At 36.8% G+C, this 27,103-nt stretch overlaps 1 protein-coding gene across 2 annotated transcripts in view; it reads right to left on the minus strand.

The window, feature by feature from the left end:
• The window catches only part of LOC129254390 (rab GTPase-binding effector protein 1-like), a 43,266-nt gene that overhangs the window by 4,024 nt on the left and 12,139 nt on the right, over positions 1-27,103 (minus strand). Inside the window, exons 4-20 of one of the 2 annotated variants that reach the window (XM_064115469.1) lie at positions 24,464-24,590; positions 23,684-23,855; positions 17,050-17,172; positions 16,052-16,144; positions 15,005-15,140; positions 13,658-13,923; positions 12,620-12,995; positions 12,007-12,131; positions 8,180-8,302; positions 7,354-7,452; positions 6,729-6,827; positions 6,472-6,510; positions 5,834-5,935; positions 5,310-5,499; positions 4,439-4,605; positions 1,115-1,231; positions 278-391 (exon numbers count right to left, since the gene is read on the minus strand). In XM_064115469.1, coding sequence (XP_063971539.1) covers positions 278-391; positions 1,115-1,231; positions 4,439-4,605; positions 5,310-5,499; positions 5,834-5,935; positions 6,472-6,510; positions 6,729-6,827; positions 7,354-7,452; positions 8,180-8,302; positions 12,007-12,131; positions 12,620-12,995; positions 13,658-13,923; positions 15,005-15,140; positions 16,052-16,144; positions 17,050-17,172; positions 23,684-23,855; positions 24,464-24,590 — 2,468 coding nt within the window. The remainder of the gene's footprint in view (positions 1-277; positions 392-1,114; positions 1,232-4,438; positions 4,606-5,309; positions 5,500-5,833; positions 5,936-6,471; positions 6,511-6,728; positions 6,828-7,353; positions 7,453-8,179; positions 8,303-12,006; positions 12,132-12,619; positions 12,996-13,657; positions 13,924-15,004; positions 15,141-16,051; positions 16,145-17,049; positions 17,173-23,683; positions 23,856-24,463; positions 24,591-27,103) is intronic. The other variant, XM_064115471.1, reaches the window with a different exon arrangement.

A 27,103-nucleotide genomic window follows, 5' to 3' on the forward strand; every position in this document is an offset into this window, starting at 1 on the left:
ACAGGTAGCATTGATCACGCATCGGTGGACTAACCACTTTGACTCAGGCCTACAGTGGATACTACATGTACTTTAATTAATAACCGATTGTGTCTTTCTACTGATCAGTTCAGGAAAGAAATATATACATGTGAATGTAGAAAAAGTTCATGAAATATGAAAAAATAACCTTCAGTAAACAATAAGCAAAATGGAGAAAAAAAATCAATGAATCAGTCTTTTAACAATCATAAATGAAACTTATACGTGTGGAAATCATTTAAAATCTTGGTCAAACCTTTTTCTTTTTACTAGTGCCAAAGACAGTCTTACAATTATTGCACTTATCAGCATCATCCTCATGCTGCCACCTGACTTCATTGTCTTTCTGCCTTATGACTTCAAGCTGAACCTGCATTAGAATCAACACAAACACAACTATTAGTTTGTGGGACTACAATGTGATTACCAACCCAGAGAGCAAAGATTTTCAATTATATTGTAATTTTTTAGAAACTCCTGCATAAAAATATATGAAAATACAATTTCTCTCAAATAAGTCCTATCTTTTTTTAACAATATAAATACATCTCACAAATATTGAGACTGTCCATTCATTAATTCGTCAATAATTTTACAACCGGCTCAAATCTTATTTGGTCAAATTTTCTAAATTTATATTTTTGCATATTCTGGAAGCCTGCGATGACTCTACTGATTTGCCAAATTCCAGATAAAAATTTGTATTATTTAAAGAATAAGAGCATATCTAAATTTCTTACAAACCGGCTCAACATGCACATAGCATGAATGGTTTTACGAATTGACTCAAACCCGTGTTTTTGGTAAAAATTAGCAGCTTCTGAAATGCATACAAGCGCTTCATTTCAAATATTGAAAGGACGAATACAAATTGGGGACAAACCTTTGTATATTATTAAGGAATAGAATGTATGCTTTAAATTTATAAAAATAATTGATCCGGTTTCTTTCAAAGTGCAAAGTTATGAGCGTCTGCAAAACATCCAAACTTTGAACGCGATTATCTCAAAATCATGTTTTGGAGACAAGACGAGGTTTGAGCCGGTTTGTAAAATCACTGACGATTTATGTTGATTTCCCATTACACACCCACCTGTAGAGATTGTGATAATTTGACAAAGTCTTTCTGCACAGCTTCCGAGTTTTCGAGCTCTGATTGTAGATTCTGATTCTTTTTCCTCCTCTCTTGCAATTCAGCTTCTAAATTCGTCTGCAGAGAAAAAAAAAATCTTCATAAATGGTTTGATCTAGTGCTACATGATATTGTGATAATATTGAAATAATAGTTACATTGAAATTGTAACAGAGATAATTCTGGGTCTAGGCCCGGCTTTGTCATAACAGAACACAGCAATCCATCCAATGCTTTTAGAATTTGGTTACTTTTTCCATTTTCGTTGTTCCAACAATGTAGAATGAAAACAAACAAGTGGAATGCCTCTGGCCGTCTCACCTGCATCACGCGATTCAATATAGCAGCAGTGCTGATTTTGAAAACTACTATAACTCGCACAAGATGTTCAGTGATACTTGGTTACTCTTATTTCCATGTTTTATGAACTAGACCAATACACTTATAGAGATATGATGGCAATTCAACAAATACCCCCAACGTGGCCAAAGTTCTTTGACCTTACATGACCTTTGACCTTAATCATGTGACCTGAAACTCGCACAGGATGTTCAGTGATACTTGATTACTATTATGTCCAAGTTTTATGAACTAGACCAACACACTTTCAAATTTATGGCTGTAATTCAACAAATACCCCAATTTGGCCAAAGTTCATTGACCCTAAATGACCTTTGACCTTGATCATGTGACCTGAAACTTGCACAGGATGTTCAGTAATACTTGATTACTATTATGTCCAAGTTTCATGAATCAGATCCATAAACTTTCAAAGTTATGATGGTAATTCAACAGATACCCCCAATTCGGCCAAAGTTCATTGACCCTAAATGACCTTTGACCTTGGTCATGTGATGTGAAACTCATGCAGGATGTTCAGTGATACTTGATTAACCTTATGTATAAGTTTCATGAACTAGGTCCATATATTTTCTTAGTTATGATGACATTTCAAAAACTTAACCTTAGGTTAAGATTTTGATGTTGATTCCCCCAACATGGTCTAAGTTCATTGACCCTAAATGACCTTTGACCTTGGTCATGTGACATGAAACTCAGGCAGGATGTTCAGTAATACTTGATTAACCTTATGGCCAAGTTTCATGAACTAGGTCCATATACTTTCTAAGTTATGCTGTCATTTCAAAAACTTAACCTCAGGTTAAGATTTGGTGTTGACGCCGCCGTCGGAAAAGCGGCGCCTATAGTCTCACTCTGCTATGCAGGTGAGACAACAAAACTGATCTATCTGATAAGATTTATAGTATTCTTTTTAATTGTTGCTTTCTCACAATGTTGAAATCCAAATTAAATCTTTACATGCTGATGATAATAATGTTATGTTGTCGCTGGATCGATATTGAACTTTTGCTTTCAACCAGTCTTAAATGAAGAAATCGCAGTGCAGGATGGACGATTCATACATTTATGGAAGATTATAAGTTAATGATGATGACAAATAATACATGAGTAAGTCTAGTGGTGACTATACTCTGAAGATGAAGATAAACTCTGCAAGCTGATGTAATATAAAATATAAACTCTTCTGTAGCTCTATCTCTAAACCATTCTCAAGTCTAAACTCCAATCTCTATTCTATTTTCTATTCTGTAACCAATCTCTATTATGCTTTGGGTTCAGAAGTGAACCCCTTTTATATTGGTCTGGTCAAGACTCTTTACAGCGAAACAGGTGTTGGTCAACCTTGGACGCTTGACCAAAATAATCTGTACATCATAACTTTACTCTGAATTGGGGGAGTTGACCTTTTAGGGAGAACATGAAATGTAGTGAATAAGAAACCCATAAAATGTGTGTGCGTCATAAGTTTAGCTAGAAGAATGAGTAATACTTTCTTAAGAAAGTTTGAATTGGTAAACATATGATTTCCTGTTATACTTCCTGTAGAAGTATTGATTAAGTATTGAATATGTATTGATAAATTATTGAATATGTGAGATATGTCTTATCATCACATAACAATAATAAGCATAATTTGTATAGCCCCTTTTATCTGTGAAATAAATATTTGAAGGTGCTGGCTCCCACAGTTTGTCATGTCTTATTCACACAGCTGCTGGAAAAGATAGGCATTTGGTTCAGATTTGAAGGTCTCACGGTAGAGAGGGAGGAAGGGGGTTTCCAACAGACCCATCAAAACACTGGATTCCTACCAGTAAGATGTCACTGGAATCCAAAAAGAACCATTTCCACCATGGATCAGCCCTACTTTAATAGGGCCAATAACATAATATCTCTCACATAACCAGGGTTATTTTTACCAAGCTCATTGATACCTTTCAGTGATTTATAATCAATTCTAATTTTGTTTTGTGCAATATCCATGTGAGCTGCTCCTATCAGGCCCATTATATGTGTTATCGATTTATAATCAATTTCAAGTTTATGTGAATAACCATGATTAAAGGAGAATGAAACCATAGGAACAAGATAGCTTGTGTGAAATCAGAAAAATCAAAGAAACATATCAACGAAAGTTTGAGAAAAATCGGACAAATAATAAGAAAGTTATGAGCATTTGAATATCTTATGCTATGGAGATCCTCACATTGGCAATGCGACAAATATGTGTGATGTCACTTGTAAACAACTCTCCACATTACTTTGGTACAGTATATATTTCACTTAAACTGCCTCTTTTATCACCTCTATCAGTAGATCATGTGTTCTTTCTATAGGAGGGCATGTAATACAGATTTTTGAAGAATACATCATGGATAAAGAGTTTGTATCACCATAAGAAAAAGCAAAAAGAGACATTTTAGGGGTATTTTATAGTCCATCAAAGGGAAAGTAGTTCACATGTGACATCACACGTCCTTATCGCATTGCCAATAGGAGGATCTCCATGGCATTAGTGATTGCAATATTCACATGCTCACAATTTTCTCATTATTTGTCAGATTTTTCTCAAACTTTCTTTGTTCTTATTCTTTGATTTTTCTGTTTCGACAGAAGCCTACTTGTTCCAAAGGTTTCATTCCCTTTAAGTATGTTTATCTTCACACATCAGTGTGCTGCTCCTACCAGGCCCATTGTAAAGGAAAATTTAATTTGTAACATATATATTATCCATGGCATATAAACATGAAGGGGGTCACAGGCCCCTATCTTTACCAAAAGTAAATAACCATTTTGAAAAAAAAACATTGTTTCGCTTGTCAATTTTTCTTCTTCAGAAAACTCCTTTACCCCACCTCCTTGTAAAGTTTGTATTTGCCATTGGTTATGATGTGGTGACTAAAAGATATTCAGCTTTAATACCTTATGTGCTGACAATTCTTCGACCTGCTCTCGGAGTGCTGTGATGACCTCTTTGGACTTTCCCTGCATAGATTTCTTTGATTCCTGGACCTCTCTCAAGGTCTCCTCCACTTCTCCTCTGGTTTTCTTCTCTTTCTCATAATCTTCTCTCAGGTTCCGTAATACAACTGAAAATAAGAATTAGTAACATGAAGCAACCATGGTAGATTATGACCACTCATCTACAGGCAAAAAATAGATAGTCCTTCACATTGTGCAATCAAAGATTTCTAGATTGTATTCTGATATAACAAAATTTACCCACTACACCATTTCTATTCTTTCTATTTGGTGACACGACATTTGCTCCTGCGACATCTACAGAGGGCATAGGGTCAGAGTTAGGATTGTAATAGTTTTGGTTCAGATTAATGCAAAGATAAGGCTTCGGGTTTATTTAGTTTGGATATCAGGTTTTATGTTTTGCTTAACATGCAGATTTTCCATCGGAGCATTTGTCACCGGAGCAGATGTCAGGGAACCTTCTACTCATAAGCCATGCATCGTTGTGATAAATCAAAACTTCAAATCATCCCTGACAGTGTACTCCTTGATTTTGATTGGCTGAGAAGCAATGCTACTATGGTAACTGTCGGATAAACTGGGACTTGCCAGATAAAACTTTCGACTGGGCCTTTCATGAAAGGCTCCCCTGAGTTAGAATTTAATGGCAACTGGCAAGTAAAATTAATTGGAAATGAAGAGTCAATGTTTACAATCAATTGTGCCGCCTGAATATAGAGTATTGGGCATGGTACTGTGACTGACATCAGACACAAGATTGGACAGACACAGACTAGGATCTTTTGTCATTATCTACTGCGCCACTCACGTAGTTCCTCCTTGTAATCATCCAGCTCAGTCTGGTAGGTGTCCTCCATGGTCATGCGTTGATGTTGCTCTGATTCTAGCTGCTCCCTGGTGAAGCTCAGCTCACTCCTTAGTGAGCTCTCGGTATGGTCGGCATTCACTCGCACCGTGATGATGTCATCACGGTACTTCATGCACAGACAGGAAAGCTCCTGCACAAAGTATTCAGCAACATTCAATCACAATGATAAATTAGCTGGAGGATGGGGGGAGTAGGGGATCTGAAACTGTTTGAGGAAAGTACCAAGATGTAATAGTGGGCAACAACAACAACTACTCTACAACTTGAAAAATATTTTCATTCTGCCAGGGATTTTATTTTGCAGGAAGAACAGTATTTCTTCCCCAAAACTAGAAGCCAAACTTGACAGTGGGTCTAGTTCACTCAATGCAATGTGCAGGTGTATTGATGTGCGTAACTTACTTAAGTTCTAACGGACACCCCCATCTCCCTTAATTTCATCAAGAAGTTAACGTCTTACGAACCTGTGGTGATGTTGGCAAGTCAAATGGTTCGCTGCTCTGAAGGGATTGATGTAAAGACCTTTTGGCACTAAGACTGTCATTCTCTCTCTGCAACTTTGTGACCTGAAAGAAAAGCAACACCACCAGCACAAACAATGAAAATATGTCTTGTAGATACATTTAGAGTATAAATCAAATTGTAGATCTAAATGTGTTTATGTCATTCGGATGGAAAGACAACCAATTCAACCTCTTCCCCCAACACCCAAATTAATAAATTAAGAAAAATAAAGAAAATCATGCATCATTTACCTCTCCCCAGAGTTGTGGCCAAATGATGACAGAAAGTGAATACAAAGAGGGTAAAATTGCCACAAAATGCTATTTAAAAAAAATTATTCCCGACAAAGGTTTCTTTTTCTCAGAATCTTGGCATTATAATCATAATCAAATAACCAAATATGTGTTTGAAATACAAAATGTCTCAGGAACTACACAAATTGCTCTATTAAAATCCTGAGGAAGGAAAACGGGCCGGCCAAAACCAAATAAATCAGCTGCTGGCTAAACCTACATGTATATAGAAACTAACCCTGCATGTCCCAACAAACTTTGAGATACACCAACAACTGAATGTTGAATATCTAGATTACACTTACTTCTTGGTAAAGTTGTTCTCTGGACTCAAATAGAATTTGCTGCAGTGAGAAAATGGAAGGAAAATCAAATTATTGGAAATATTACAAGCAATTTGTACTTTTAACTGTTTGATTTGCAACACAGACATGAAGAATCTACATCAATGTGGTAATTCCTGAAAAAAATATGTACAGATTACTTGAAACACACGAAACACACAAAACATAAAAATTGAAAATACTGATAAATGAAAGAAGCATAATGAAATGAAACTTACCATTTGGGAATGTAACTCATTTTGTGATTTTAAATATTGGTGTCTAACATTTGATAAAAGCTGCTCTGACTCTCCATTCTTGGTAGTGAGTGTTTTGATCTGAAAGGAAATTCATTTGAAGAAAATTATACAAATTTACAAATGCAATTCTGTATTTTTCACGACTACCACCATCATAATCTTCCTCATGATTGTGGTAAATTATTACCATCATTGTCCTCACGATCACTGTTATCATAATCATCATCATGATTATTACCATCAGTAACATAGAGTTGTCATCAATCATCATTCTTATTATCCTCACCATCATCATCATGTTCATCACAATTGCCACCTTCAACATAATCATCATCATTATCAACATCATTATTTTCACCATTGTTGCCATCATCCTCCTTATCATCTTCATCACCATCTTTATCAATCATGATTATCATCAACCTCTACACAATTAATAGGACTAATGCTTGCCTCATTAACAGCACATAAGACATGGCAGGATCGAGCCAGTATATGAATATCAATGAAAATGAGACCAACAAAGTAAGATATTCCACATTTATTAAATAAAAAGTGATGAACAACAGTTGAGTTTTGAAATAGGTGCTCTCATTTAATTCACCTGTATCTGAGCATCTTCTGCAGCATTCTTCAGGCTTTCCTCCAACTCTGAGCGGATCTTCTGTTCTCTTAATACATTGTCTATCTCCTGCTCAAGTTGCTGAAGAGAAATAATAATTCAAAAAAAATTTCAGTGGCCATTATAAATAATGGCAAGAGCTAGATTTACACAGCACATTTTCCTTAAGATTATGCATAGAGCATGATATTTCAACAAATATATTAACTACAAACACAAAAAATAGATCCCACAAATATTGGGAACCCTTCCAAGGCGTTTTCCATCGAATAACAAGTAAGGACACCTTCCCACACCTTAATTTCTTGATCATCCATGAGTGGCTCTTAAACTCAAATAGATTGATTTTGGGAGTGTCCACAGGTTCTTACATTTGGAATAGGATCAGATATATTGCTGACATACAAACATTGAATTGAACACAGATTCCATATGAAGGAGACTTAGCAAAACATTAATCACACATATATTTGGTTGGGATTTGCGTGCGACTTTTGGGAGTTTGCAAACAAGGGGGGGGGGGGTAAGATTCAGTGACTGAGAGAAATACCCTTCCTTGGAGAGATTGAGGGGGGTTGAAATTCTTACTAGCCTAATTTCAAACTCTGCTCGCCGGTGTGCTAATATAAGGCCGAGATCAACCATGAATATTCATGAGCCCACTCAATCGCTCCAATAAGCATTCTAAAATTGAAGTTCGGTTTGGATATGCTTCATCGTAGCAGGATTAATCTAACCTTGACATAAAAATATCCATCGTAATCCACTACCTACAATAGTCCAATGCCTTCAACAAAGAGAGTATTACCTGTCTAAGTGTTTTTGAACTTTCCACGGATTCAGAGTATTTGGTTTGAAGGCCTTGCAGCTGCTGTTCATAGTTGGTACACATGTCACATGGCCTTCCTAACTTCTCTCGAGCAAACCGAATCTGACGGGACAAGTACATAAACCAAACATTTATTTGTACAGTGTCCAAACAAAAAAAATAAGTACACCCCTCACAAACAATAATTCAAGAAGAGGAGACATGAGAGAAAACTTCATTTACATGAAGACTTTGTTCCCAAGGATGCTGAATACAAGTTATACTTATTAAAGGGGAATCCAGCCTTGGCCATAAAATGTTGTTGGGAAGGAGAAAAATAAATCAAACAGAATGGTGAAAGTTTGAAAGAAATCGGACAAGCAATAAGAAAGTTATAGCTGCTTTAGAATTGAGATCACTAATACTATGTAGATTTCAAATTGGCAACTGGGTAAGTAAATTATGACAAGGGGCAAGGACAACTTTCCCATAGGCCATGTACTTTATTATCAGGGATTTGTGGTTTTCTCCTAAGTACCCATTCCCGTGGGACAGTAAAATAAAAATATAAACCAGGTAGTATATTGTTTTATGTCCTCATGAAACAAAAATATAATTTGAAATAAAACTTTTGGGAAAAATGACATTTTAGACATAATATGTATTGGAATCCATGGAAGAGTAGTCCTTGCCTTACATCCACTGATCTCTCCACTAACTGGATATGCGGGGAGGGTCCTTTGTTTGAAGCCCGCGAGTTCTATTGTCCGCCATACCAGTTCCCCCAAAAGGAACGCGATCACTCCACTAGCATGTGCATTGTGAGCGATACGCTAGCTGTCTGCACATTGAAGCTCTCATTGCTTTTCTACAAAACTTCGCAATTTTCTTGAAACCATATGCATGGTACTTTCCCAGTACATTTCGGAAACATAATTTTGCAGGGGTTGCTGGTGTTTTTCTCACCTGAGGAAGAATGGATGAAATCCTTGACTTGTCTAGGGGTATTTTGGAGGTTTGCCAAATAACATCTTTGGGATAGGACGAGGACTTTCTAGGTTATGCAGGCTTATAACACTCGGCTTGAAACCCCCTTTTATTTAAGTCCATCCCCCCCAAAAAAAAAATATCAACCAAGCATAACACCGAAAAATTCATCGCTTAAGTCAAATTTTAAAATATCATAACTTTCATATTTTACTTCTGATTTTGATTAAATTTTCAGCATCATTGTGTGTTTTTTCTCTCTATTCAAATAATCTTTTCCATGAGGTGGACTCGCCCTTTAAGAGTGTCTCTCTCTCTCTCTCCCTTCGTCACATCGATCGACCCTCTTCAATTATCCTCTCCCGAGTTTGTTCATATAGGCAGCTGAAGCGGGGGGGGGGGGGGTCCTGTCCCCCTAAATTTTAGGTGGGGGGACAGACCCCCCAAAATTTATGTTGATAACCTTTTTTGTTCTTTTTTGCTTGTCAATTATGTTTCCTGCATACCCCCCCCTAAATTCAGGTGGACCCCCCTAAAATTGTTGTCGTCCGCCCTAAAATTCTGGTTGATAACCGTTTTTTTTTTGCTTGTCAGATTATTTCTTTTGTTTTGCATCCCTCCCTAAATTTTGGGTTGATAATCTTTTTTTTTGCTTGTCAGATTATTTTTCTTGCGTCACCCCCCACCTAGACATTTTTTTCTTTGAAGACATTCATCATCTCAAAATAAGTTCTGTGAAATTTCTGAAGTCTGTAAATCCGTCTCTGTAGCCTAATGTCTTTTTTACGTACTTTAAAAAAAAAAAAAAAAGTTCTTGGAAAAAATAATTAGATCTATTGTTGACACAAAAATATCACAAATTCACATGCCACAAGTTACATTAGCCTCCTAAATACCTAGTCCTACCGTACATTTCCTTTCCAAGGAAATTAACACAAATAAAAGATAAAATAATTTTCAGAATACCTTGTAGATCTAGTCCTTGACCAAAAAAATCAGTCTATTTCGGTCAGGATCTGTGCTTCGCAAAAATCTTCTTTTTTTTAACTCCTCCGAAACGGCAGATTTTTCAGTCTTAACTTAAGTCAAGTTTCAGAATACAGGCTACACGGTCAGTATTTTCGTGTCTCGTGATATTCTTCTGTCCAAACATGACTGATAAACTCATAAAACTTGGTGACAGTTATGAATATTAATAAACTGAATATGTATTTGAATCATGGTTTAAATTCATCACACTTCCAGAGAAATCACAACAATCGATAACCCCCCCTGGAGTTTTAAAGTTTTGGAAACTTGCTCTGGTAATTTAGAATTACCACACATGTATTTGAGCACATGGGACTACATAAAGTCTACAACTATGCAGTTCACCAGCTTGTCTTATCTGTGAAAAGTAATCCCCTTTTCTCTGTTTCCCAGGGCGTCCCGATTAGTGAAATCATACGCGGCACAGGAAGGCATCTTTAACCTTGTATCAGGTATAAATTTAAATTGAAAAGTGCTGTAATAAGATTTGATCTGGTAAGTATAATTAAGAATTGACACTATCGCCGTGAACCAGACTCTACTTCGAGTTTGGCTTTTTGGGGAACTCGGCGTGCGAAGGTACCAACTTCCGGTGCTTCAACACGGAATAGGCCAATCAGCGTTAATGTTCCCATCCAGATAATGGAGAGATCAGTGCTTACATCACTATGACATCCCATATGTGGCCAATTTGAAGTCTCCATGGGTATAGTGATTACCAATATATACAACTTTTAAAAATCCATAACTTTCTTGTTGTTTGTCCAATATTGTTCAAACTTTCACCTATCAACTTGTCTGATTTTTCTTTTCCTTATAAAAACAAGTTTTTATTTGGGTTGGATTCCCCTTTAACCCTTTCCACGTGTACTTTGCACAAATGCACACTAGGTGCTGCGTGAACTTCGCATTTCACGCTCAACAAACAATCCACTGTTTCCCTCCCTGAAAATAATTCAGCACAGAGGGGTTCATTGCCCAGTGCACAAAGAGTTAATAAGCAAATCCGTGAAAGGTGTACCTAGGCATACTCACTTCTGCGAGATACGGTAACTGCGAGGCATGAAATGGATCCACAAATACCATTCAAATATTTGAATATTTGAAGAGTAGACATTATAGGCCCGTATTCTGAAGTCGGGTTTAACTTAAACTCAGGTTTAAAGTTGTGGTTTAAGTATGGATAGCCAATTGTTACATAAATCACTAACGGTACAGATATCATATTTCAGCTCATTTGACTCTCAAATCATTCATAATTGTCTAGGAAGTATAAATAGATGATTGTCTTCACCATCGATGAATCAGGAGAGAGCACAGTAAAATAAGAAACATACAACTTTATAAAAAAAAATTGACACTTTTGGCTTCCCATAATTTTAGCAGAGTTAGACCATGGTCTAAGTTAAACCTAACTTCAGAATATGGGCCTATGTATCATTTGATATTGTAATTTTTTATCTGAAAAACTCCAAGATAAATTACACAATAAATCAGCACATTGATATTCATGAAGAATTCTTTCATTGAAGACACTGGTATGTCTATTTTACACTGAAGGATAGTTAAAATGGTTAACAAAACAACCACAGCACAAGCTAAGGTTTATACATTGACTGGGCTATTTTGACAGCTAAAAAGAAAGAAAGAAAAAGTATATGTATTGCATATGTATCGTGAAAAATGCTAACAGGGACTGAATTAGCTCCTGCCCATCACCCAGTCTTTTTAGGGTTAAAAAGATATCACTGAGGCCTGACAATTACAACCCCTTTTTGCATCTCAATGTGAAGACTATTGAAGACACTTACCTCTTCCTGTAGTTTTGTCCATTCGGTATCACTGACGACTCTCTTGCCTGCCAGCAGGGAGTAGAGATCAGTCTTAGAGCGAGCACTGGCCAAAACACTCTTCATCTCCTCTGATTCGGGAGTTCCTAACAATAAAAAAAAAAAACATTATGATGCAGGAAATCTTATCATGTCAAAACTCTTTGCAATTTGATATTTTTCATTAATTGCCACACAAATGTTATTTTTCATGGAGCAGGAGTTAACATAGAAAATTATCGAACTTTGTGGAAACTCTTTTCTCAATGGGAATTTCCAATCATATTTGAGAATTATTCCGTGTGCTGAGAATGATGGTTATTATGAAGATGATGATGATGATGATGGTGAGAATGTAGATGACAACTCTGATGTTGATAATGGTAATAATCATAATGATGATTATGATAATAATCATCATAAGGATATTGATTGTGACAATGACCACTATCAGGAGGAAGATTATGATGATGATGGTGGTGATCCTGTTCATCAGATTTCATCCCCCACACTAATTTTCTCGCAGTATTGCAGGCGGATTCCTGATTTTACAGGTCCTTTTAAGAAAAATAAATATCCACTTTGAGTTTTGTACCTGAGATAGCTCTTTCTTGTGCTTCTGTTAAACTGATAGTGGATGATAGCGAAACAGAATCGTAACTGGTGCCCAAGAGATCCGACGTATTGTGTCCGCTCTGAGCTCCAATCTCTGATAAGCTGCCATGAACTGTTGTCTTGGCTCCAGAAGCCGAGTCCGTTGTGTCAAATTGTAACAGCGCTTCTGGGTCGACATTGGGGCTGGCAAAGTTGATAGATGGGTGGAGTCTTGAAGGGGTGGAGCTGATAGGCGTGTCCATGGAGGAGGGGACCAGGAGAGCATCGTCGCTGTCCTCGATGTCGTCTCTACTCAGAAGGGAAGATGAGTTGGTTTGCACAGGAGTTGCAGGCGATTCTTGTTGAGTAACTTCTTGCTGCATGGATTTAGAACACATAGTAATATTACAGCTTAACTACTAAATCCCCCTACCAGATATAACTATGGGGCATTTTCATAAAATATGTATCTCCGACTTCCTACACATAAGACCTTCCTGAAATCACTCATCTCTTTTTTTTTCTAGTTCTCATGAAAATTTCTAATGTTCTTAAATGATCTTGACTTTGGCAGTTCAAGGAGTGAAGCAAGCATGGTGGTTGGACATACAAAGATGTTCATTATTTCATAGAATATGAGTCACATAAATTTACAAATAGTGGTCCCAATTGAGGGTAGGGATTTGCCTGTTGGAGATGGTCAGTGCTGAAAATAGATCTACCATTGAAGTATGAATTACTAGTTTTGCAATGAATAATAATGCTCCATTGACATGTAGCAGATCCCCCAAATTTATCAGAAGGGGTAACAAAGATTTGTTACCAACTTTGTTGAGTAATAAAAAGTGACAAAGTACTTAATACACTTTCTCTTTAAATACCTATTGCATTTTTACAGCTGAGAACATACAGGACTTCCCATTACATTAATTAAATGAATGTTATGTCTTATTACAACCCAATATCTTTACAATTCGGCCATACCCCCAGCCATAGACTGAATCCCAATGAACGAAAGGCAATGCCCTTTGCTCCTTACCTCTGCCGTCTCCTTGGAATGTCTTTTCTCCAGGTTCTCTCGCTTCTCCTTCAGGACTTTGACCTTCTTCTCCTGCTCCTCACGCTCCTGGTCCTTCTTCAGGATCTCGGCGATCTGTCTATGCTGTTCTTCCGTCAAGACGCTCTCCATCCTCCTCATGTCCATCATCTGCAACCTCTGAGATTCGAGGAACTGATCGTTGGCCATCTGCCAGGTTTGCTGGAGCTGAGAGTGGGCTTGCTTCTCTTGCTCTAGAATACAGCACACTGTTGAGGAAACACATTAAACATGGTCACAATCTTCGCATTATCTGCAGTATCTGAGATGCTAGGAACTGATCCTTGTCCATCTGCCAGGTTTGCTGGAGCTGAGACTGAGCTTGCTTCTCTTGCTCTAGAATACAGCACACTGTTGAGAAAATCATATGCAACGTGGTCACAATCTTCATATTATCTGCACAGTATCTGAGATTCTAGGATCTGATCGTTGGCCATCTGCCAGGTTTGCTGGAGCTGAGAGTGAGCTTGCTTCTCTTGCTCTAGAATACAGCACACTGTTGAGGAAACACATTAAACATGGTCACAATCTTCGCATTATCTGCAGTATCTGAGATGCTAGGAACTGATCGTTATCCATCTGCCAGGTTTGCTGGAGCTGAGACTGAGCTTGCTTCTCTTGCTCTAGAATACAGCAAACTGTTGGGAAAATCATACGCAACCTGGTCACAATCTTTGCATCATCCAACTCCAATCTCGTAAGCACTTGCAAGAAATAAAACATCAGTCTCAATTTGAGATTGAGACAAAACATCAATCGCAGATCTGTACATGTATGGGATGGGGCACCAGAATCTCAGACCTTCAAGTAACTGAGTGATCTCATATCTTCTAATAAGACCTGTTCACCTTACTCCTTGGATTGTGCACTTTCTATACCATCAATATTTTTATGAAATAAAAATATGATCTTTTTTAAAGAGCTTGCACTAGAAATGATGGCTTAACCTTATAGATTATGTTAGCCATCAAACAGTTGAAAAAGTATTAAAATCACTTATGCTCAAACCAAACCAAAGTCCTACGATTTCCTGCAAACTATCACCCTGGCTTTAGCACGGCTACCATGATTAAAAAGCTTGAGCATTCAAGGAATTCCTTCCTACAGGGTAACCATTTACTACACCTGGGTGGAGAGTGGCAAATGCATAAATAAATAAACACCTTGCCAAAGGACACAAATGCTGCGGTGAGATTTGAACCCTGAACCTTGCGGTTCAAAGTCTTGAGACTTATCCACCGAGCCACAACACCTCTACAAGAAGTTTGGGAATAAGGAATCAATTCTTACCATCTTTGAGTTCAGTTCTCATCTCATCTCCTTCATCCTGCATGACATGTTTCTGTTTGCCAAGCACAGCGACATACAGCTCTAAATCCGTCCTTGCAGCTTTCTCTGTCTCTAACACCTTGTTCAAGTCCTTGATCTGCAGTCATCAAATATAATGATTGGTTTTACCTTCATTTATTCCTTTCATTTATTAAACAAGGATTTAAAAAAAATCATTGTTTAAAACCATGCAAACACATATTAAATAGTTGAATTAATGAATTTCCAAGGTATGCACATATATGAAGCAATTAAATGTATTCAATAGGAATATATCATGGTTGATTATGAATGAAGACAAACTAAATAAATTGAAATAATACTTCGTATCAAATATCCAGTTATTTGAATTACAAATTAACAGAGAGAATATGAGGGGAAGCAAAAATATAAAGGATGATGACAGAGAGAAGAAAAAAAAAAAATTAAGGAAAGCACAATGAGTTTAATTTATTAGATGAAACTTCAAGTGTCTATCGAAATTGAAACTTCTTGAGTCATCAGCTTTTAGCATTTCAGATGTTACTTCATCATCATATGTATAAGCGCAAGACTTTAAGCACTTGTATAATATAGTAAAGGAAGCAATCGCACTCAAGAAATTATAATGAAGGATTTGAGATAAGTTTGTTACACTACCAATGATTTCAGAATGTGACTTGAAGCTAGTCTGCTGTGCAAATACCTCACTCAAGTTATTAAAAGGGTCTGAATGCACAGCCTAAAACAACCTTTGTACTGAAGGCCCTCTCCCTCAGGTCACAGCAAGTATCATATGTGCTAGTCTTATGAGAAGACCCACTTGCTGATCAAACTTTCTATCAGGGTCTGTGCCTGCAGACTAACTTGAAGTCATCCTGGGGTCCCATGACACAGGCCTTTAATAGCGATTGATCGTACAGTTGACTTGAATGCGTGATTTCATCTTACGATCAATGTAATCAAGCGTTAAGTAACCACCCTACGATCAAGCGCTAAGCTTTGCGTCACCGGCACTGCTGATCTTACCTTCTCATTGAGAATATTGACATCATCCTTGGTAACTTCATAGTCATCGGCTGATGGAACTGCATCACTAAAGTCTTTGCTGCCGACAGCTTTCTGTATGTACAAACAACGGAGCATAGGTCAGTTCATTGTAAATGCTACTTGTAGCGCAGATCTCAAAGTCCAATTAAATGACCACCCAATTGTGCATAATTATAAAATTCTTATTCAAAATGATTCTAGCAGAAAATGCGTATTACTGAGAAATAAGCAAGGCATTCCTGTCAGGTGACAGGTCTATTTCGAAGCACATGGCCCCGTATGCGCTTATCTGAGTTGGCCATTAACTTTCATTTTTCAGCTTTATTGATATCAGGGTTTCAGGAAGTAAGGTGTACTTAGATCTCTGTTGATATAGTGATATCTTTTTTACCACAGGCAACTGGGAATTAAGTGCAATTTTCAGTCACACGTAAACCTTTGTTTTTACCTAAAAGTTTAATATATTAGATTTCATTCCACAAAGAGGCAGTTATACAATATTGTTGCATTCTAGGTTGGTGCGCTCAGCAATATTTGTTTATAACTAAGATTTCTCCCCACCTCGACCCAAGATAGTGCTATAACTCTACAGACGAGAAATTATGAGTTGCAAACAAACATAACAAATTTGCAACGCTCATATATAATGCAACAAAATGATAATGTTATAGGTTTATAAATTCACGCAAGTAAATTGAGATATCCTGCTAGGTAATCTTATTTCCATGATCCCACTTGGTTCGATTAAAGGTTATAAATCAAATATCATGTGATAGTTTTAATGTAGATTTCAAAATTTAGTTTCTATACTGGTTGATGTTTTAGTCTTCGGTGAAACTGAATTTCTTATGTATGTCATTCGTTCACCAGGAAAAAACGATAAACAGGCCCAGGTAATAATGAAAAACAATATGACTTGGGCCTGATATCTAGTGTCAAACTCATACATGAAGTTTCTCAAAATGTAAAATCCACACCTTTAGCCTTGCTTGCAGAAGCCTGTTGTCACTGTGTACATCTGATAATTTTTGTTTGAGGCTTTCAATCTCATTTTCCAGGGGAACTACCACGGCTCGAAGCAGCTCGGTATCTTTCTGTGCCTAGAGAAATACGAAGACACAATAATACTTTGATCATGTACATGGATGGATCTATGCTGGCATGCAGAGTAAGACGGACATGTGTTTATATCAAACTACAGTCACCGGTAAGTAGTAAGTACAAACGTTCTAGTATAAATCTACCTTGAAATCAAAATGTTCATAACACACAATCTTTACGTATACTGGGGCCTGTTTCATAAAGCTGTTCGTAAGTTACGAATGACTTTACGCACGACTGGTGACCATTTCTTGTGCTATATGATATATCCCTATGTAGCTGACTTATGTATAAGTATAAAGTTGTGCGTAACTTTACGAACAGCTTTATGAAACACCACCCAGATACTACTGTGAATAGGGGGGCGGGAGAGGGAGAGTCTGATAACAAGACAAATATAGGAATGAGAGACCTAGTTTTTCATATTCAAAGGTTTAATTCATTTATAAGGAGTCATGTCTAGGTGAGCTAATGAATGAACTGACTTCCAGATTGTCAAAAAAAAGGTATTAAGGGTTCATCAAAGATTTAATTAGAATATGTACCCCCTCCCTCCTTTGCTGGAAGGATGTGTTTTTTCTAACAATTAAATTTTTTGAGGTATGGTACATGCATGTGCAAAAAGACGTTATGTACCAGAATATTGTCATTCTAGATAACAAGGGGTTATTGGAACGTTGTGGCCCAGTGGATTAGTCTTCTGACCTTGAAACAGAGGGTTGTGGGTTCATTTCCTTCAGCAAGAAATTTGTCCACATTGTGCTGCACTCAACCAAGGTGAGGTGAATGGGTACACGGTAGGAAGAAATTCCTTGGAATGCTTAACCCTTTGCGTGCGGGCCCGCGAAACCGGATACCTCTCCCTGCGGCGGAGCCGTTTGGTACATTGCTGGTATTTGGATCTGTGGTGGTGTTTTCCTAAACAATCGCTAATTGCGCCAAACTGAAGTATTTTTAGGATTTTTAGTAAATATAAAGATGAAAGATCAGACATTTTTCTTTCTAGAAATGAAGGTTTTGCTTCTCAAATCAACAGAATAGTTCAGAAATTTACTAGGAAATAGTCGTGTTATTTTACGGTCAAATCTTCGCTTTTTCCCAAGTCAATAGGCACTGTGTACAAAAATGCGTAAGGGCATTCAGCACGCATGGACGGGTCGGGTTCGATCGATACCGCTTTGTTGTCTGCTCTAGTGCTTTTTTCTTCACGCTACTCATAAATGGTCTCTTTAGCCCCTTGTATTTTGTATAGAGATCATTTGCAAAGTGTATAATTACGACGATAATCCGTTTTGGGTGAAATCACAGCATACCAAATACCTTTATTTTCCAGAATGAATAAAAAAGGGTAAATATTCCCTTGCAAGTACAATGATGATGTTGCGCAACGAAAGTCCGAGACTAATTTGTGATTTTTGGCTTCTGGGCCTTCAAGACGGTGGCCTCAATGTGTCACTAAAAATCGCCTTTGGTTTCTTCTTTTCATGAATTATTGTTTGTAATAAAAATAATTTTGTTCCTGAAGATTACATACCAGTATTCGATCTGTTTTCCTGTTGCAATTTCAAAGAGTGAAGGGGATAAAATTAATGTGACTCGAATAGTGGATCTGAAATCATACCTCCCAACGCTCTCCTCGTCTCGTTCTACGTTTCATTTTTCTATCCCCCTTTTCCCTCCAAAAATAACCATGCTACCGATTACTGTCCGTCACAATGAGAGAAAGTAAATTATTTTTATCTATTGAAATTGTAGCATCTAAATTAAAAGTGTTTTATTTTGTTCTTTCATTTTATTCATTTTTTAACCGTTCTGGGTTTTTTCACAACCGAATACAAAAGTAATAAATAAATCATGAAAGATTTATATCCCGTTTTGTCTCTATCTTTTCAATCGTTCAATTAAATAGTACAGAGGCGTTGGAGTCTGTAGGAGGCGTCAGTCCATGCACCCCCCTCCATTCAGCAAAAGTATACAAAAACGCAAAGTCCATAAACTTGTGATTTTGTTTTGGCCGGATCACTCCCTCCCACATTCAGCTAATCTATAATTCTTTATAAGTAAATATTCATGCAATAGCAAAAGCGCACATTATGCTTTACATTATACCCGTTTGGTCTATTTCCTCTTTTTTCCCCTCTCATCCTTCTGTCGTTTTATCATTCTCCTATACATGTATCTCGATTTGCATTTTCTATTCTTTTTTTAATCTCACTTGCATCTTCTTCCATCCCTATGTGTATCATCACCCAGGGGAAATTGTATTTTTCATGAAGAAAGCACTGTCATGCTGTCACTGTCACTGTCACTGTCATAATTTAATTTCTATTGAAAAATAGTATACTTATTTAAAACCTACAATGTGTTGCCCAAATTGTCTAAGTGTTTGTTTGGTTTTTTTTTGTTTTTTTTTCACAACATATGTATCATTATTTTCTTTTTTTTTGCAACGTATACAAATATTTATGTTTATATATGGTATACAATTCATGTATGTACAATTGATGGAAGTGAAATAAATAAATTTGAATTGAATTTGAATGCTCAAGAAGAAAATGTTCTTGCCATGTCTTAAGCGCCTGCATGTTTTTGTCAATAAGTGAGTAAACTTTTACTTTTTTTAATTTTACTGTCGTCATATGAAAAGCAGTATTCCTAAGAGATTTTTGTATTGCTAAATACGAAAAGCATTCAGTAGGTCATCCTGACGAAATACACTAATCTTCCTTTTATTCAGGGCGTTGGCTATTTGACTCCTGCTCTTTTTATAAGGAATTTGTTTGAGTGTCCGCCATGACTTTCTTTTGTTTTGAGTGCTGAGATCAAGAACTGCGTGGACGTTTTCACTTTCAAAAGAGCAGAGGATAAACGGTGTTCTAAATTGCTTTATTTTCTGTTTATTTCCTTTGAAATAGAAGACAAAAATAAGAGCAATAAGATGAGAGAACGAGAGAAAGTGGGAGGGGTTCAAAAGTGTACCAGGGGCCGTTTTAAAAAGCTACTGAAATCCTTCTATTTGACTGGCGGATGGTAAATTTGTTTAAATTATTGCGCGTTTGTCAATATAAAATGTACATGTATTTATAAAACGGTACCAATTAGGGATTTCCTCGTTTTCTCTTTCTCTGGTTTCTAACCTGTAACTAAATGTATTTTCTACCGCTTTCATTCCCTTTCTTATATCTATCGTCTTTCTATATCCCCTCCCTTCTACACCCTTTTTTCTCTGAGTTCTTCTCATTTAAATTATATCTGTATCGTCTTCCTTCTCCCCGATTTGGATTAAGAGGTATATACCCGCCCCCATCCCCCTCAATCCTTTCTCTCTATTTTCTTCTTCTCAGTACCTGTCATTTTACATTACATCTTACGTCTCCCCCTCTCTCTCTTCATCGGAAACGGTTCCGAGAGTATGCCTCGATTTTGCCAACTTGTATTGATCGGAGATGGTTGCATTTGTGGGCCTCTCGTCCAATTGCATCGTGGTCATCATGTGGAAAATTTAGGGGTCCCCCCCCCCCCGTTTCTCAAATTAATATCCCGAAAAACCTTTTAAAATCACTATTGTAACTGTCACTTCACAATAAATTTTATATCATCTTCCATTTTCTATATTGATAACGTAGGTAGATATCTTTCGCAAAAGACAAAATGATGATGAGGATCATCGTATAAAAATGCACGACTAAACTATTTTTTGTGAACTTGGGGCTTAGGGCAAGACAGAGGCCTCAATCTTTCACTAAAAGACATTTTTGAGATTTTTTCATAAATTATATGTCTCATTTAATTCGATTTTCCACGCAGCTATGATAATAAAATAATTTTGTTCCTGCAGTATACGCACCAGTATTCAATTTGTAATATCCTGAAATTATTTCAAAGAGTTAAACAAGTAAAAGTGACTAAAATTGTAAGTCTGAAATCATATCTCCCAACCCTCTCTCTTCTTGTCACTTTCTACATTTCTTTCTTTATCTTACTTTTCCCTAAAAAAGAGCCATGCTAGCAATTACTGAAAGTAAGAGAAAGTATTTTTTCTTGAATAAATTATAGCATCCGCAGTCAAAAGTGTTTTTTTTTAATTTGTTCTTTCGTTTTGTTCTATTTTTAATTTGTCTCCTTGATTTCACAACCGAAAACAAAGTAATAAATAAATTGTAAAAAAGCATTCCTAATAGTAAGAATTCATTTTTGTCTCTTTCGTTTTAATCGTTCTATCTAATAGTACAGAGGCTGCGGAGTTGGTAGGAAGTTTCAGTCCTCACCCCTTTCAGCAAACATGTACAAAAAATCCGAAGTCTATATAAATTTGTGATTTTTTTTTGGACAGTCCACTCCCTCCCACATTCAGCTCAACCCCTCCATTATCAAAAAGCTCAGCGGCCCCTGTTTTTATTAAAAAAATAAGATATTTTGGTTTTAATGCTAACCAGGGTAAGCGCCCCAAATGTTTGCAGTAACGGAAATATGAATCTTTTCTACCACGCTATTCGCCAGTAAAAAAAAAAGAAGAAATTCGCGAAAAAGTAGGAAAATCAATAAAATTTGGGTCGGTATCAACCCTTTTTTTTTGGGGGGGGGGTGTAGGTCAAACATGAATTAAAGTTTGTAGGATTGAGAGGGTTCTGTCGGGTGACACGCCAGACAAACGTGTTTTCTTTATAGTGGGTGCCTTAACGTAATTTCGTATCATAAATCATTCTACATGTATATCCTCCATTTCAGTCAAATTTTCAATGCAAAAATTCTCATCTGGGAGAAAAAAGGAGAATAAGATAAAGAGCTTCTAAAACCTAACCTATTATAAATTCATTCTGTAAAATGACATGAATTAAAAAATTTTGATTTTTTTTAGCCGATTCACCCCCGTCCCACAGCTCAAACCCTGCACCATAAAAAAAACATTGCTGTCCCGGTATAACATAAATCTTTTTCCAAATATTTTGGTTTGGATGCTAACCATGGTAAGCGCCCCAAATGCGATTTTTTTTTTGGTCGTAACGGGGAAAAAACTGGCCAGGACGGTCTTTATTCTTATCTCTTCTACCGCGTTACACAGAAAATAGGAGAGAGGAGACAAACAAGCAATATTAGAGTGTAGGTCAGAACATTTCCATCGGGTGGGGGGCTAGGTCAAACAAGAATAATAATAACAAGTCATCAGTTTGACAAGGGTCTGAGGACCGAGTTGCGACAAACAAACGTTTTGGGATTTTTTTTTAATTAATCTAACAAAAAGTCATGTTGTTATTCGTTTAAGTAGATATTCATGGAATTTTAGCAAAAGCGCACATGTTTATTTCCCCTTTTATCTCTGTCTCTCATTGTCTCTCGTTCTCCGTTACATCTGAACATTTTTTTTCTATCATTTTCCTAAATGATTCTTCTTTCATCCTTATATGCATCATCACCCAGGGGAAGCGCTTTTATGCAATATGAATCACTGACTGATGTCATAAGCACCTGTGTTGTCGGTAATTGAGACAATTTTTTTTTCTTTAGATACGGTATGTTGGTCGAAAAAAGTATTCATAAAAACTTTTTGTATTGCTAAGTACGAAAAGCATTCAATAGGTAATCCTGCCGATAAACACTAACCTTCCTTTTGTTCGGGGCGTTAATTGACCATCTGTATCCTGCTCTTTTCGGAAGGAATTTGTTTGAGTGGCCGCCCAGACATTCTTTTGTTTGGGTAGTGCCGATATCATGAACTACATTGACGTTTCCCTTTTAAAAAGAGCATAAAATGAATGGTGTGCTAAACTGCTTTCTTTTCTCTTTTTTTCAGAATAGTAGACAAAAATAATGAGAAGAGGGATGATGGGGAGGGAAAAAGTTCAAAAGTGCACCGAGATCAGCTCAAAGTACTAAGACATTACAAGCTTTTTGTTTTTCTGAAAATACAATCGATCTATGAAACCAAGGAGATATCATTCTATCTAGAGTGATATCTCCTTGATGAAACAAATAAGACGAAAATGGTGAATAAACGCGTAGCTTATTACGTGACGATCTTGCAGAAAAGATTTTAGCTTATCTTTCAGGACAACGATATGGATCAAATCACGTGATCAGGCCTAGTGCGCGCGCGTACGTGCACGTCACAAAATTTATCCTCCCCGTCTGACTCCAACGAAAAATTAGGGTAAAGTTGAAATGATTTCCTATTTTGGGGATTTTTCCTTACGTAGCTGTATATTTTTTTTAATTTAGTTATCGAAATAGGTTTATAAAGGAAATAGTGGCAGAGGTTTTAGTACATAACAATTACGAAAAAGCTGAAAAACTTCATCGAATTAAACCAAACAAATCTCGGCTTCTGTAGAAGCCCGTCGTAGCTAAGTGAACGACTCGCTGGGCTTCTGTGGAAGCCCGTCGCACGCAAAGGGTTAAGCGCCTAGGCAGCCCAGCTACAGCCGGGGTAATAATAGCAGGGCCCACTGGGAGAACAGTTTTCAGAACTGAAGTGGCTTCCCTGGGTAAATGTACCTATATTATTATTATTACCTTTAACATACTCTGTTCCAGATTGTCTGATGCTGAAGGGGAACTTGGAGTCTGGGGTAGAGGGAGCTTTTCTTCCCTGGTAGGAGATGGACTAGTGGTGGCGCTGGTCAAGCTGCGGAATGATTTCGTCATACTTGTCAAAAGGCCAGCACTGCCTGACGATGTCATTGTTCTACAAACATCAAGAGATGAATTTGAATAATTAGAGTATTATCAACATATGCATAATTTGATTGGAAGTGTTTGTTGAATGACATTTGAAATTTATGTGAACTAAAAGGAAATAGTCAACCAAAGCTGACAAGTTAGCATTTTAAACTCTGGACTGTTCAAGAAATAATGTGAAATCACTCACACACATGGTAATTAACAATAAGAAATAAAACACACTATACTGTCACCAGTGGTATACTTGGAAATTATTGTCAGGAGGGGAAATATGGTTTAGATGACTTAAAAAAAAAAAGGTCACGAGTCACCACCATGAACAAACAAACATGTGCAAATCAAGACTAGAGTCTTGCATGATCTGATTCCTGATCTGAACATGACCTAGAGGAGCGTTCAGAAGGCGGTCTAGGACCACCAGGAGTGGAGATCCTTTGTTGTTGCTCTACATGCCAGGAGGCAAAATGGGCAGTCAGTAAGTAAGTAAAGTGATTCCTGGCATAATGAAGTGTTACCTCCATTTATTGCAATTTAATCAAGGTCATTTTAAATGTCATAGTCTATTCCTTGATTCCTTTTTTTTTCAAATGAAACACACAAATTTTGACTTACTTTTCTCCCCCTTGATATTGACTGATTTCTTGAAGCTCCTGTGTGAGTTTTTCATTAAGTGCAAGGAGCTTGTCTCTTTCCATCAGGTAGGTCATAGCAGTCTCCTCTGCAGTTATTGCTGCCGTGTCTACAAGGTGTATAAAGGTGTATACTAAGCCAATCAATAGCCAATCAATTTAGTATCAATCAACTTGACTTAAATCCCGGGTTTTTCATTAAAGGTACATGCATGGAATTAATCTCTGTCCATGTACATGATTCATGGCAGTGTAGTAATTGCTGCTGTGCATACAGGGTGTATAAAAATTTCCTTTATTAATAGGAGTGGGCTATAAATGGGTGATTTTTGGTTTTACTGTGGCAACAGTTTTTTTGTATTCCTTTTACCTTATCTCAACATGAAATGACAATATTTTTTGTCTTGGGTCCGAGAAAAAAGTGTGCCAGGCCAAAATCCAAAATGGCCCCCAAAACCCCCCAAAATCACAGTTTTGGCCACAACTTCTTTATTTGGTGGTCTTTTTCTCTGGTTTTGGTGTCTATTCATATGTTTTGGGGGGCAGGCAATTTGTTTTACCTAAAATTAGTACTTTTAAACCATTATTTGTAGAGTTAAGAGGTGATTTTACTTAAATTTTCAAATTTTTAGACCCTGTTTTTAGCCCCAAATTAGGTTCCATCATCTCGTGGTTCTTGGATGTTAGACGATAACAGTTGACCAGCAGTAAGCAGCTTTTTATAGCTATATTGCTTTTATTCCAAAATCGGGGTTCACGGATATTTGCGAAATCAAATCAAATAAAATGTCATTTATCCATAGGGGTTGTACGGTATATACATGTACAATGTACTGTACATAATACTGTACACTGCATATATCCATGCATTGACCACCATGACATATATGACATATATATAAGTCCTGCATACATGTATAAACTACATGTATAGTGTCATATTTTAAGTGAGCTCCTGAGGTTTAGAATTAGATTGTGACTTGTGAATTTGATTACTTGTTAGCTGATGTACATGATGTAACCGGATGATAAACATAAATTGCACACAAGAATCATCTACGTGTACATGTATATGTACGTACATCACATTTTTAGCAGGCTTTAGCCATATCTTCTTCATTTGGAGGCTGGTTTTTACCTGGTGGTCTAACCCTATGTTTATGGGGTCGGGTAACTACCAAGGTAACACTGTTCAACGGCCAATCAGAATAAAGGATTCCATGCATGCAAGTTACCATTGGATGGCAAAGTTACCATAATCAGAATAGCCACAGTGTAAGTGCCATAATGAGGGGTTGACTATAATCCATTGTTAATATTTTCCTCTCTCCACCCCCTGAATGAGCATAATTTACAAAGCATATCTTCAACTTCTGAGACAAAACATACAGTATCTTCAATTTCTCAGTAGCTCATTTCTATGACACTATACAGACCATGTCATGGTGGTCAATGCATGGACATACATGTACATGTATGCAGTGCAGTATGTACAATACTATGTATACTGTATAGCCCCTACAGATAAATAACTATTTTTATTTAATATTATATATTTCGCAAATATCCGTAAAACCTAAAGTAGAGGAATAAGAGCAATATAGCTACATGAAACTACTTGCTATTGCGGAGCTTGTATCGTCCAATATCCAAGAACCACGAGACGGTGAAACCTAATTTTTGGCTGAAAAAAGGGTCTAAAATTTGTAAATTTAGGGAAAAATCACCTTTTAACTCTACAAATAATGGTTTTTAAGTGCTGATTTCAGGTAAAACAAATTGCCTGCCCACAAAAACATATGAATGGACACCAAAACCAGGGAAAAAGACCACCAAATAAAGAAGTTGTAGCCAAAACTGTGATTTTGGGGGGTTTTGGCGGCCATTTTGGATTTTGGCCCGGCACACTTTTTTCTCCGACCCGAGACAAAAAATATTGTCATTTCATGTTGAGATACATTACAAGGAATAGATAAAAACTGTTGTCATATTAAAATGACAAAAAAAGTATTTTTGACCCATGTATAGCCCACTCCTAGAATATTATCCTATTTTTACTTCAGTTTTAAAACTTTTAATCCATCCAATTCTAATCTAATCTAAAAACAAAGAAAATGTATGAAAATATTGACTACTGTTTTGTCATTTTTCTTTTTGAAAACCATGAATGAAAAAATTATAAAGGTGACACCTGCCAAAAAAAATTAGGAGAACCATGAAAATCCACAGTGAAATTGGGTATTGAATGTACAATAATAAATTTGCAGATTTTATTACAAATTTAGACCCTTGAATATCAGACTTCAGTTTGCATCTTTTACACAGACAGTAACATCTGACAATACATTCAATTCATTCTTAGATAAAATGAATGATCTCCAGATTTATCACAACTTGACACAGGCAAATGTAACCCTTGCATCAAATATCGTGTGCAAGACTGATGCCCTAACCAAATCATGGTACTCCATTGCAGATACATACAGTACATGTTCTGTACCCCTCACCCCTCAAAAAACAGATCAAACTTCCTCATTCACAATATCTAAATGAACAGTATCAACATGAAAGTACATAAATGGCACAAATGTTTTGAAATGCAAACCTAAAATAATTTTTGTCA

This window comes from Lytechinus pictus, chromosome 2 (assembly GCF_037042905.1).
Source record: "Lytechinus pictus isolate F3 Inbred chromosome 2, Lp3.0, whole genome shotgun sequence".
NCBI classification, from domain to species: domain Eukaryota; kingdom Metazoa; phylum Echinodermata; class Echinoidea; order Temnopleuroida; family Toxopneustidae; genus Lytechinus; species Lytechinus pictus.